This window comes from Thunnus maccoyii, chromosome 18, assembly GCF_910596095.1.
Source record: "Thunnus maccoyii chromosome 18, fThuMac1.1, whole genome shotgun sequence".
Classification (NCBI taxonomy): Eukaryota; Metazoa; Chordata; class Actinopteri; order Scombriformes; family Scombridae; genus Thunnus; species Thunnus maccoyii.
This window is the reverse complement of record NC_056550.1, coordinates 27,852,367-27,866,583: the sequence shown is the minus strand read 5'-3', so window position 1 is coordinate 27,866,583 and position 14,217 is coordinate 27,852,367. Positions and strand designations below refer to the sequence as shown.

Sequence of the window (14,217 nt, the reverse complement as noted above, 5' to 3'; positions counted from 1 at the left end):
TAAACATTAAGATCAACAATAGTAACAGACAGTCAGTGAACTGACCTCAGATACTCCAGTCTACAGTGTGGACTCTCCAGAAAATCACACAGTTGCTTCACATCTGAATCCTGCAGCTTGTTTCCACTCAGATCCAGATCTAACAGATGGGAAGGATTGGACTTCAGAGCTGAGACCAGAGAAGTACAGCTGATCTGTGACAAACCGCAGCGCTCCAATCTGAATTAAGAATAAATTATGTAGATAAAAATCCAGTTATAGTCCAATCATTTGTATTCAGGTTTTAAAGGTGTAGCTCAACATTACTATGTCCTAATCAATCAACTTTTCTCTAAAATGAGTAGAGTGATTTATTGTGGATCATCATAATGTCAGCCTTCTACAGACATCATCCAAATGTCACCATGACATTCAGACATATAATCATGTCAACACTGATTCATAAAAAATGCTTTAAACATACCTGCATTGATCTCCCTGTGTCCGTGTGTGTGTGTGTGTGTGTGTGTGTGTGTGTGTGTGTGTGTGTGTGTTCTGAAGGATCAATATCAGTGTTCAGACATTCACTAAAACACATTAAAGAATACAATAAAGAAATATCTCTCCCGCATCAGGTAAACTTGATCAATTTAAAACAGATATTATTTGAGAGGATCTTCTGTATACAGATGATTCTTTACCAAAAATATAAACGTTAATTTACTTTAACAACTAACAGTGGACATTTTCTACAGTTTGTTCAAAAATCAGTCATCTTTTATAACTACAGACTAAACTTTGTACAGTAAAAAAAAAATGAAAATATGGAGAAAAAAATGTGCTTAGCATTAAGATCAACAATAGTAACAGACAGTCAGTGAACTGACCTCAGAGTCCTCAGTCTACAGTGTGGACTCTCCAGAAAATCACACAGCTGTTCCACATCAGAATCCTGCAGCTTGTTGTTATTCAGATCCAGATCTGTCAGATGGGAGGGGTTGGACTTCAGAGCTGAGACCAGAGAAGCACAGCTGATCTCTGACAAACTGCAGTCACTCAATCTGAATAAAAAATGTCACTTTAGAAGACAAAGTTCACGTTTGAAATCTTTCAATGTTTAATAATCTGTTCAGAGCTGAAGAAGGTTTAGAATGTAGAAGTTTAAAAAATGCAAGTTAAAAACTCAAATACAAAGAGTGAAAAAGAGCTCTCATTATTATTAATGACAATATGGTGCTATTTCAATAAAGATGTAGTGACTTCACATCTTAAACTCTGCAGCTCCACCAGTGACTCCATCTATACATACTCATATTATGCAGGCAAACACCAGTAAAAATGCAAAAAGACTAAAACATGACAGATCTATCATTTTTAGGCCTACATGTGCAAAACAGTTGAGCAACAATAATAAAAGACTTGCATCACTTGCAGGGGCTTCATCCTTATGCAGATTTAAAAAAACATGAATGCTATCCCAAAATTATGAGTGCTGCTGCTAAAATTTCACACGATCATTAATATCAATGGGCTACCAATGATTTTCACTCACATACTGTGCGAGCACAATAACACCCTATGTTATTGGGGAATTGTTTTGAATCATCCTCCCACTCTCCATTCTTCAAAGGACATCTACGTGAAAGGTACAAGAATAGCGTAGCTCCATTAAGGAATAAGGCAGTGCGTGTATGTGTGTGTGTAAATGAGCATGCGTAGTTGCAGAAAAGTTAAACACGTTAGCCTAACCTGACTAGGCCAGCAATTTAACAGAGAATGAATGGAGAAATGTCTGGCTGATGAGTGTGTTGAGTTTTTCATATGACCCCCCCCCCATAGGACCCACCATAGGAACCCCCACCCTGCTGCCCCAAAGCTGTCAACCTTCGGGAAACACTGCTTCTACAGACATCATCCAAATGTCACCACAACATTCAGACACATTCATGTTAACACTGATTCATAAAAAATACTTTTAAACACCTGCATTGATCTCTCTGTGTTCGTCTGTGTGTGTGTGTGAGTGTGTGTGTGAGTGTGTGTTCTGAAGGATCAATATTGATCTCTGTGTCCCTCTGTTTGTGTGTGTGTTCTGAAGGATCAATATCAATGATCAAACATTACAACACATTAAAGAATATTTTATTTCTCCTTCAGCAAGTAAACTTAATTTACTTTAACAACTGCACAGCTGATTTTCTACAGTTTCTTTATGAATCAGTCATTTATAACTGCAGACTAAACTTTGTACAGTAAAAAATGAAGTACTTGCTTCATAGAAGTAAGTTATTAATGTAAATAAATTAGGTTCAGTTGTTAAATATTTATATCAACAATAGTAACAGACAGTCAGTGAACTGACCCCAGAGTCTCCAGCGTACAGTGTTGATTCTCCTTAAGTTCACACAGTTGCTTCACGTCTGAATCCTGCAGCTTGTTGTCTGTCAGATCCAGCTTTATCAGATGGGAGGGGTTGGATTTCAGAGCTGAGACCAGAGAAGCACAGCTGATCTCTGACAAACTGCAGTCACTCAATCTTAATAAAGAATAAATGGTGTCACTTTAGAAGGCAAAGTTCATGCTTGAAATCATTCAACATTTCTTCCATCTGTTCAGAGCTGAAGAAGGTGCAGTCAAACACAAGTAAAACTGCAAAAAGACTAAAACATGTCACATCTATATTTTTTAGGCCTACAAGTGCAAAACAGTTAAGCAAGAATAATAAGAGACCTGCATCACATGAAACATGAATGAAATCCCATAAAGCAACACATGGACTTTCATTACCTGCTATATTTGTTGCTGTCTGATTGAGTTATTTGGTTTAAATTTAAAGAATGAAATCCAACATGAAGTTGAAATTTAATGTGAAGACCAAAAGTGTCAGAGGTTCAGAGTGAATTATCCAATGTAGGATTTTTCTAGTTAGATTAAGGTTTAAATGTGCAGCTCAATATTGCTCTGACACAGTCAATGTACTAAACCACCAAAGAAGAAAATAGACTTACCATGAAGATACTCAGTGTGGATCAGCATAATATCAACTTTATGTCTGCAGTTTAGTGTCACCACAACTTTCAAATCATATTAACAGAAGCAAAAAATGGTGTCTGACCTCAGAGTCTCCAGTCTACAGTGTGGACTCTCCAGAAAATCACACAGCAGCTTCATTCCTGAATCCTGAAGCTTGTTTTTACTTAAATCCAGCTCTCCCAGATGGGAGGGGTTGGACTTCAGAGCTGAGGCCAGAGAAGTACAGCTGATCTCTGACAAATTGCAGGAACACAATCTGAATAAAGAATAAATTATATAAATACATTTAGTTAATACATTTATAATCCATTAAATACATTTAATGGATTATTACACAGAGCCTAGAAGCCCTGCCCCACTGCTGCAGAGTGTGTGCCTGATGGCTTGTTTATTGAGAGTTTAAATTTATTAATATTTATTGTGCTGCATGTCCACATTGCACCAAATTCACTCATAGACAGAGATTCCTTGCTTTAGCAGATAGATGAAAGCATTATACGATCATATTTACGTATTTTTACAGATATAGAGCAAATGATACAAAAAATATAGGATTGTACCTTAAGACCTGGAACAATATCAGGAACAAACAAACCAAAAAGAGAAAATAAGATTAAAAATGAAAGTAGTAAGTAATTAAATAAAATAAAATAAAGAGAGAAAGAGAGAGAAAGAAAGACTTTCTTCCCATATGTCATCTGGTATTTGTATACCTATGTCATTTTCCCAGCTGGTCTTGAAACTTTCATAAGACAGAGAGGTTATTGTTAGAGGGTGTCATATAAGTAGAAGATGAGATTATCTGAATATGGCAACATTTTAAGGCAATTGTCCAATGTTGATTGTCTCTCAATTTCAAATCCTATTAAATAAACATCCAGACACATAAATCCAGTTATAGTCCAATCATATGTACTCAGGTTTTAAAGGTGTAGCTCAACATTACTATGTCCTAATCAATCAACTTTTCTCTAAAATGAGTAGAGTGATTTATTGTGGATCATCATAATGTCAGCCTTCTACAGACATCATCCAAATGTCACCATGACATTCAGATATATAATCATATCAACACTGATTCATAAACAACACTTTAAACACCTGCATTGATCTCTCTGTGTCCCTCTGTGTGTGTGTGTGTGTGTGTGTGTGTGTGTGTGTGTGTGTGTGTGTGTGTGTGTGTGTGTTCTGAAGGATCAATATCAATGATCAGACATTATTCACTAAAACACATTAAAATTAACATAAGCCAAAAAAATGTGATCTTCATCAAGTAAACAGATATTAGTTGAGAAGATCTAAAAAATGATAAACATTATCAGTCATCTTTTATAACTACAGATTAAACTTTGAACAGTAAAAAATGAAAAGGTGGAAAAAAATGAAATTAACTTCATGGATGCAAGTTATGTATGTACATAAATTAAGTTCAGTTGGTAAATATAAACATCAACAATAGTAACAGACAGTCAGTGAACTGACCTCAGAGTCTCCAGTCTACAGTATGGACTCTCCAGAAAATCACACAGTTGTTCCACTTCAGAATCCGGCAGCTTGTTGTTACTCAGATTCAGCTCTCTCAGATGAGAGGGGTTGGACTTAAGAGCTGAGGCCAGAGAAGCACAGCTGATCTCTGACAAACCGCACCAACACAATCTGAATAAAGAATAAACTATGTCAATACATTTATTAGATACATTTATAATCAATTAAATACATTTATAATCCATGTATACATTAAATACATTTATAATCCAATCAGATGTGTTCAGGTTTTTAAGGTGTAGTTCAACATTACTATGTCCTCATCAATGAGTTTTTCACTAAAATGAGTAGAGTGACTTTGTCATTGTGTTATTGTGGATCATCATAATGTCAGCCTTCTACAGATATCATCCAAATATCACCACAACATTCAGACACATATTCATGTCAACACTGATTCATAAAATGCTGCTGAATTCAGTCAAGTCTGTAATTAAAGGATCAATATGAAATCAGATATGTTTGACTGAAAACCTTTAAATATTTATTACATGACCTCTTTTTCCTGTATTTCATAGTTTAGTAGGTATGTGTAATTAAAATGTTATTGGTGCCAGTAATCATTCCTTCTGCCCATACAACTGTGAAGTGGTCTCTTCCTAACACAGCTACACTGTAGGAAATGAGTTCATAAGTTCAGCTGAAGCTAATATGAGGCTTTGACAGTCTGCTAGACACCCACTTGATTTATTTGTCTCAAAGTTACAGACTATTTAATACAAAATCCCCACTTTGAGTTATGATCCCTCCACTGCAGCTCAGCAAGGAAACACTGAAGAGACACAAAGATACTAACTTGATATGTGTAACTTTTTAGAAAGAACAAGACTGGATTTTGAATTCCTGAAAATTTTAAATTCTACAGATTTGTGCTCAGGCAAATCCCAAAAATGTATGAACTAAACATTTGAAACTTCAGTGAAGGATTTAATTTGAATATATAGAAATAAACTACCTAACTCTGAACATTAAAAAAAATGAAAATATGGAAAAAAGGAAATTAACTTCATGGATGCAAGTTATGTATCAACAATAGTAACAGACAGCCAGTGAACTGACTTTAGAGTCTCCAGTCTACAGCTTGGACTCTCCAGTCCAGCAGAAAGCGTCACTCCTGAATCATACAGGGGGTTGTAACTCAGATCCAGTTCTCTCAGATGGGAGGGATTGGACTTCAGAGCTGAGGCCACAACTTCACAGTGAGTCTCTGAGAGTCCACAGTGAGAAAGCCTGCCATGACACATATATTACAACATATCTTATTATGAAAGAAGACACTTTATATTTACTTCATGCATTTGATGACAAAACAGTTTTACATTGCCTATTTTATTAACATTTGCTTTTCACATCAGTGGTTCACCTAATCTTTTTTTTTTAATTAAATTTTTTTCTGGGGCATTTCATTCCTTTAATGGAAAGCGACAGTTGAGAGATAACAGGAAAGAAGAGGAGAGAGAGACAGGGAATGACATGCAACAAAGGTCAATCTCCAGTTTTGAACCACTGACTTTGCAGTTCTCATTCAAAGTATTAGTTTCGATGTGTCATGATGCCCCTTGTGTATTCCTCAGAAACATTTATCTCATTAAGGCAATCCTGATTGGCTTGTGATTGCAACATCCATGTCAGGTGGTTCCACCTACCTTTAAATAGCTTGCACTAAGATGCAGGCATCATTCAGACACCTCTTCTCACCATATCTCCAATAGCTCCATTGCTCGGTTCAACACATTCAGGGGGTTTGTCTCATATGACCAGTAGTTTACAGAGGCTAATGTTGGTTAATGTTAGAAAACTTTAGATACTGTTGTATAACTGACATCACTGAATCAGTTTGCTGATTTGCTGATCCCCCATGCTCACTATGAAATGGCTAATAAACCATTAGGAAAAACATGATGATGAAGGCAATTCTCTCTGATTTCAGAAATCACCTTTGGAAAATGATACAGACCTTATTTTAAACTCTTATATCTTAGTGGTAAAAAACTGTCTGTTTGATTATATATTATTTAAAGAACCTACTAATGTAATAATAACTTTACTGCATTCACTGATAACTGTGGAATACTGATATAGGTTGTGATAAAATGCTGCTGTAATAATACCTCAGCCACAACCTCTAAGGTCCTTTATTTGTTTTACCAGGTTTGAATGACACCTCTGTCACCCAAAGGAAGATTTATAGAAGAAAAAACTGTAATATCCAATAATTACTATAAATCAATAGAATAACAGTGTTCATTAACTTACATTTTTTCTAACATGATTTCTACTCACAACATTTGAAACAGCTCAAGAACATCTATGACTAAATGTAACTGAGTTATTATTTTGGCTATAACAAGTAAAGCAGTGTTCGAACAATAATAAGATTTTTATATTATTTATATTTGAAGAACTAAACTACTGATCTATAACTGATTTATAATGCTAATAACATCTGGACTTACTGAGCCTTTCTGCAGTTCCTCACAGCTGGGATCAGTCTCCGTTTTCCCTCCTCTGATGTGTTGTACTTCTCCAAGTCCAACTCATCCAGAACCTCCTCTGACATCTGCAGCATGTAGGCTAGAGCTGAGCATTGGATCTCAGAGAGTTCTTTCTCTGATCTGTTCCCTGACTTCAGGAACTCTTGGATCTCCTGATGTACTGAGCGGTCATTCATTTCCATCAGACAGTGGAAGATGTTGATGCTTCTGTCAGGAGAGATTTTGTACATGTCCATCTTCTTCAGGTTGTCAATGACTCTCTGGATGATTTCTGGACCTTTTTCTGTCAGACCCAGCAGGCCTCCTAAGAAACTCTGGTTGGACTCCAGAGAGAGGCCATGAAGGAAGCGAACAAACAGGTCCAGGTGGCCATTTTTGCTTTTTAGAGATTTCTCCAAGGCTCCCATCAGGAAGACATCCAGGGATGGGTAATGGTTATCATGTCTGTCATCATCAACATCAGTTCTATCATCATTATCATCAGCATCATCATCATGCCTATCATTGCTTCTAAAAAAAGCAGTAATCTTCTTGAGGAAAGACTTTCGTTTTGATTTCCTGTTTTTGTACTTCTTTCTCATGTATGTGCTATCCAGGGATGGGTGGTAATGATTATTATCAGATGGGTCACAGTCATTGTTTCTGAAACTAGAAGAAGTCTTCTCAAGGAAAGACTCTGGTTTTGACTGCCTGAGTTTTATCTCTTCTCCCAGGAAGTCCTCCAGTAAGTCAGCGTTGTTGTTGTTGAAACAGTGGTGCATGTAGACTGCAGCCAGAAACTCCTGAACGCTCAGATGAACAAAGCAGTAGACTGTTTTCTTGAAGATCACATTCTCTCTTTTGAAGATCTCTGTGCAAACTCCTGATAACACTGAGGCCTCTGTGACATTAAGACCACACTGCTCCAGGTCTTCTTGGTAGAACATGATGTTTCCTTTCTCCAGATGTTCAAATGCCAGCCTCCCCAGCTTCAGAAGAACTTCCCTGTCAGCCTCCGTCAGCTCCTGTTGACTCGTCTTATGTCCCTCATCGTACTTGTGCTTCTTTCTCTTTGTCTGAATCAGCAGGAAGAGTGAGTACAGGTCAGTCAGGGTCTTGGGCAGCTCTCCTCTCTGGTCTGTAGTCAACATGTGTTCCAGACCTGTAGCAATGATCCAGCAGAATACTGGGATGGTACACATGATGTGGAGGCTCCTGGATGTCTTGATGTGTGAGATGATTCTGCTGGACAGCTCTTCATCACCGAATCTCTTCCCAAAGTACTCCTCCTTCTGGGCATCAGTGAAGCCTCGTACTTCTGTTACCCTGTCAACACATGTAAGAGGGATTTGATTGGCTGCTGCAGGTCGGGAAGTTATCCAAACAAGAGCCAAGGGAAGCAGATTCCCATTGATGAGGCTTGTCAACAGTACATTGACTGATGACTTCTGTGTGACATCAGACACAGCCTTCCTATTCTTGAAATCCAGTGAAAGTCTGCTTTCATCCAGGCCATCAAAGATGAACAAAACTTGACAGTCATGGAGATCCTCTGCTGTGACCTTCTGTAATGTTGGATGGAATTCATGGATCAGCATGAGAAGACTGTACTGCTCATCTTTGATAAAGTTCAGCTCCCTGAACGAAAACAGAATCACCAGACTGACATCTTGGTTTACCAAACCCTCTGCCCAATCCAGAGTGAACTTCTGTACTGAGAAGGTTTTTCCTACACCAGCGACACCGTTCGTCAGAACAACTTTAATGATATGTTTCTGTTGATTGGGTAAGACTTTAAAGATGTCACAGCACTTGATTGGAGTGTCATGGAGGGTCTCAATCTTGGAAGCTGTTTCAAGCTGCCACACCTCATGTTGGGTATTAACCTCTTTAGTCTTTCCCTCTGTGATGTAGAGCTCAGTGTAGATCCTGTTGAGGAGGGTTTCACTTCCTGCTTCATCAGTTCCTTCAGTCACACGCTGACATCTCCTCCTCAGACTTAACTTATATATATATAAAACTTCCTGCAGACCACTATCTGCTGAAAGAGAAAAAAAACAGATTTGAACATCTATCATAATCAGGTTACTCAGAGAAACCAGGTTACGTGGGTCATCAGGGAACATGTTAATGTGCAGAGTAGTTACCTGGTTACTGTAAATCAGTGTGTACATGCAACAAATTGGTGATCAGATTTCTCCTTTACACTGACCTTATTCTCGAAGCGTGCCTTTCTTATATCAGTATTATTGATAGAAGACGTTTATTGGTCCTGACTTTTTGTTCTGTTTTGCTCTGTGTGTCTTAGTCAGAACTTTTCCTCACAACATGAATTTGTCTGAATTCAATAAACAGTAAAATGTAAAGTCTTGGAAACCAACTTATTTAGACATCTAGATGATCATGTATGTTTCAGTTTTAGTTGAACTTTACATACAGGGATGAAATAATTGGTTCTACAGGCTTTTGGACAGATTTCTTTGTAAAAGCGCTTACATACATTACAGTATTATATGCAAGTTTAAAAGTGATGCACCACTGCAGTAATGGTGCCTTGTCTAATTCCACCTACAACCGAAATTCATCTATAAACAAAGGCCAACAACAAGTGTTGAGTTGACCAATAACTCTTCTACATAAATGCACACTGAGTCTTGCCAGATGAGAGAGAGAAACAAAAATTGACTTTGTGAAGCTAATTAACTTTAACAGTGTGGAAATAATGTTGAATAAACTTAAAACATGAAGCAATCCTCAACAAAATATATCTTGAGGAACTGTACAGTAAATTGAACACACCTGACAAGAGTTCATTCATGTTTTCCACAGTTACAAAATTTCAAAAATCCAATGACGACCCCCCAAATTACCCACGTTATGAAATCAGCCTCCAGGAAGTACTGAATGTCTCTTGAGCCGCCAGTGTCTGTTGGTCATGTACTTATGTCTGTGTCGTTATATGATCATTTAGTCTGATTTCATGTGTATCTGTCCCATTACTTTTGAATCCCTGTAATTTAGGCACTATGTGTTAAAAGGTCTATATCTCCCACACAGTTCTTTCTATGTTGATGTAAACCTACTAAAATTAAAGCCAAGACTTTAATGTAGTATCAATTATTTTATTTTAAATTCAATGTGCTGAAGCACAGAGCCTGAAGAACAAAAATGAGTTTGTATAACTGTCCAAATACTGTGTGGACTGATGAATGATGAAAAATATAAAGACACAGGCTGTTTTCCTCACAGATCTGCTGTCTGAATGTGATGTCTCTGATGTTTGTCTCTTCCTGCGACTGACCTTCTGCTCCTGAGCCGATGTTTGGCAACTCCCTCACCAGATCATTTCTGCTGATCTTTTTTAAAATGCTCTTGATCACCTCCACAGCTCCAGCAAATTCATATTTCTGCACCATCAGATCCACCACGTCCCGCCTCTCTGCCTTCGACAGCTGGCTCTCTTTGATGGGTGGGATGTCCTTTTGTCCTTTTGTTGTCACCTTTTCATACTTCAGGGACCACTTGAAGTTCTCAAATTCATTGTCTCTTAAATCATCCATAATGTTAAGGAGGTCCATCTCCGTCATCTTGGCTCTCTGGTAAAATCAGAGAACATTAATAAGAGAACAGTTGTGTTTCTGTCTGTCTGCCAGTAGAGACTCATTCTGTGTCTACTGGATCTGACTCATTTGACAAAAAAAGCCCAGTTTGGCCACAGTTGTTTAAGTGTCAGAGAAACTCAAGAGGATCTTCAGTAAAAATGTCTCACCACAAGTCTACTCAGAAGCTGTTCTGGAGCTTTCTATCAGAATGAGTTTTTTTAGTTGTTATGGAAATGTAAGTTTTAAAATTTACATTTTTCTGCTTAAATGTTGAGAATAAAAGTTCAATTTTAAACAATAGTCAACACAGCAATCTCACCACAAGGTCCAGTTAGTCATCTGCTTTCACAACTCACCTGTTCAGTTGTTCAGTGCACTCTGGTGTATTACATGTTTTGGTTGGTTTGTTTTTGCTGGTGTGAAAACAAAAAGAACAAACCACAGGATTTTAGCAGTAGGCTACATATGTGATTTAGTCATTAATTAAAAATTAAACTCTGTTAAATCCCCATTTGTATCAGAACTGGGCCTTTTTTGTCTCTAACTGCTAATGCTGAACCCACCTCAAGGTCTTCATTGTTTCAGCTGATATTGTACTTTTACAACATTTTCACAAATAAGTGTTTAAATACCAAATAACAAGAAAACATACACACTATGAATATGGGGTCTGTGCTTCTTTTTGTATCTACAGCTGAAAACAGATGTGAGAGATTTGAACTTCTAAATGTGTAAACTCTGTGAATGAATATGACACACATCCTAAACATTTATCTCCTGTAAATTCACAATTTGTTTGTAGAGTGTGATGCATGCATGTAGTTTGACTGAATCATTTACAGATATTTTTATGAGCTGCACAGCTTTGCTGCCAATTTATACGTGGATGGCTAAACTTGCTGCAGAAGATCTTCAAACTCTCACTAATAACTGATGGAGATGATTGTAGTAGAGTGAGGGTTGTCAGTCAGTGGTGTTTGTTTTTTAAATTATGTTTCAACACTGAATCATCTTCAGGTCAGTTTACAGTAGAAACAGTCTTTTACTTTGTGTCTGAGGGTCCAGCTTCATTACTGAAGACTGGAGGATCAACTTTAGACCGGTCACTCTTCATGGACAGACAGCTGGAAATTAGACCCTGTCTTCCTCTTCCTCCAAAACATTCACTTTCTGGACTCTGATAGGTAAACCAGTAACACTGGAGACATACACATATACAGTATAATAAACCCAGTCCTTCCTCTCAACTTAGTAGCTTCTTATTAGTTTACATTGATTTTTTTAGGTGGGCCTTTTTTTTTAGATGTTTAAATATGTTTTGCTTCTGGCCCCAACCACAGCAATACATTGCCTAATGTCTCTTCTCAAAACTGAAAGCGTGCCAACCCAAATCTACTGCAGGTAATACACTGACTATGGATAAATACCTCATACAACCCCACTTCAAAAAATCCAAACTATCCCTTTGACTACAACCATGTGTATTTTCTAGCCATCAAACAGATAAACTTGGACTTTGCTTTAAATCCAGCAAGCAGATTTCAGATAAACATGTGTCGTTCTTAACTGTGACTTCTCTCTATTGTGAGTGCACCAGTGTGCCATGTCACTGTGAGGACACAGAAACCAGGAAAAGAAAAGAGGAAACAATGTTTAAAGACGTTAACACTGTGATTTCATATTTTGCTGACACAGTTTAATCAACTAAACAATTAATCTGAAAAATAATCAGCAGATTGATCAATAATGACAATAATCATTGTTTGCAGCCCTAATATTAATTTATATTAACACTCACTCTGCCTCAGACTTGCTGTTTTCCTCCTTCTGCTCTGTTGACTTTAAAATGGAGTCTGAAGAACAGACTTCCTCCTTTACTTCCTCCCTGTTAACTCCCCCCCCCTTCATCTTTACTGGAAGGTGTGTGTGTGTGTGTGTGTGTGTGTGTGTGTGTGTGTGAGTGTGTGACCATTTAAATTTTGCCTTTGAGTTTTCCAACTTTGAATTTCCACCTCTGCTTATTCACAGCTAAATGTAAAGTAACTAAAATCTATACATTATACCACTTTGAATTTCCAGTTCATTAGTTAATTAGTTGTTGTTCCACCAGACAACAGTTTTTAAACTTGCACCTTATTTTCCACATGCAGGAAATCGACTGAACAAACAGGATAGTCTTTGATTTTTGGTGAAATATTGGATCATTTGAACATTTACTGACTACACACTGCTTTTTGTAACCACTGGTTTCATCTTTAACAATGTGTTGTATTTTAAAAGCTTGTTATATTATCCATTGTGTTAAATCTTCATCTGAAAAGTAACTACATAGACATAAAAATGTACTTCATACAACTCAAAGTAAAAAGTAAAAAATATTTTGTTTTGTCTTCAAATGATAAAATAGTTTTAAAATTAAAAAGCAAAATTTATTTTAAATTTTTGAATAATTTGAAATGTTGGTATTTGATTTTTTAATGCATTTATTATATTCCATCTCACAATTTTTCAATTTTTTTTACTGCTTCAACAGTTAAAGTTTCCATTTTGTCATCACAAATAGAAACAGGGAGAAATGCAGATTTCCATCTGCAACTCAAACTTTTTAAAGTTCATTTACATAAAATATACAGTATGTTGTCCAAAAATAAAAATAAATCATTGGTTCTTTAATCTGCAGGTGACTTTGGCTATAAATTGTTCGTGTATGGAAGCTCACTTCTGCCAAAAAAAGAAAAAAAAATCATTAAATCTAAAAATAAGAATACCCAAAGAAACTTATTACTGTATGCCATAACTTTGATTTAGTGTGAGTATTTCTATTTTTAACATGCGTGTATTTTTTTCTTTTCCTGGTGGAAACAAACCTCAGAGGAGCCGACTTAATGAAAAAACCTAAAAATAACTTTTCAATCTGTTTCTGGGGGACAGTATTAAAGGGGAGGCGCACAGGCTGCGTCACATGACGTCACGTCTCAATCAGAGCTGCCCTATGGTCAAGCTGGAAAGAAAGAGGAAACACGGGCCGGAAATATGATTGTGTCTCAAGAATAAAAGCAAGTGGACAGTATGTAGTAAAAATTTAAAACACACTGTAGAAATGTGAGAAAATATTCATCAATAGTTTTTGACTGCTGGTTTTAAACAATTCTATATTAAGAGTCATGTTTTCTTTCAGCAAAGTGGGGCATTAACAACAAAACATCTTTATAAAATTTAAGTACTTTTATTATTTTATTTCATTTATTCATCAGTGTTTGGCCCCAGCTCTTTAAACGCAGCCTCTAATTTATGTTTAGAGTGTGTTGCCCAGCTGCTGTAGTATGAGAGATAACAGGAAAAAATTAAGGAAAAAAAATAACGGTTTAAAAAACAAATTATAATAATAAAATCTGCAGGAATGTTTCAAAATACAGTTTGAAGCGGGAATAAAAGAGGAACTGCAGATTTGTTGACTAATTGTTTATATGTCGTCCAAAAAAAATGAAACAAAAAACAAAAAAAGGTTTTCAGTCAGTTTCTCAGTGTTTTCTTGAAACAATGAACAACTATATGGAAAACAAAATAACAATATAAGTACACTG

The 14,217-nt window shown here is 36.6% G+C and overlaps 1 protein-coding gene across 1 annotated transcript; it reads right to left on the bottom strand.

Annotated features, from left to right (window-relative positions):
- Window positions 1-47: 47 nt before the first annotated feature.
- On the bottom strand, window positions 48-12,471 carry LOC121884445 (NACHT, LRR and PYD domains-containing protein 3-like; the record flags this gene model as incomplete). Its single annotated transcript, XM_042393262.1, has 9 exons — window positions 12,432-12,471; window positions 10,333-10,627; window positions 7,014-9,072; window positions 5,617-5,787; window positions 4,495-4,668; window positions 3,095-3,268; window positions 2,342-2,515; window positions 867-1,040; window positions 48-219 (listed from the first exon to the last, which is right to left on the bottom strand). Coding segments are annotated over exons 2-9 (3,384 nt in total), but the record flags the coding sequence as incomplete, so codon positions are not given.
- Between the last annotated feature and the right edge of the window lie 1,746 nt (window positions 12,472-14,217).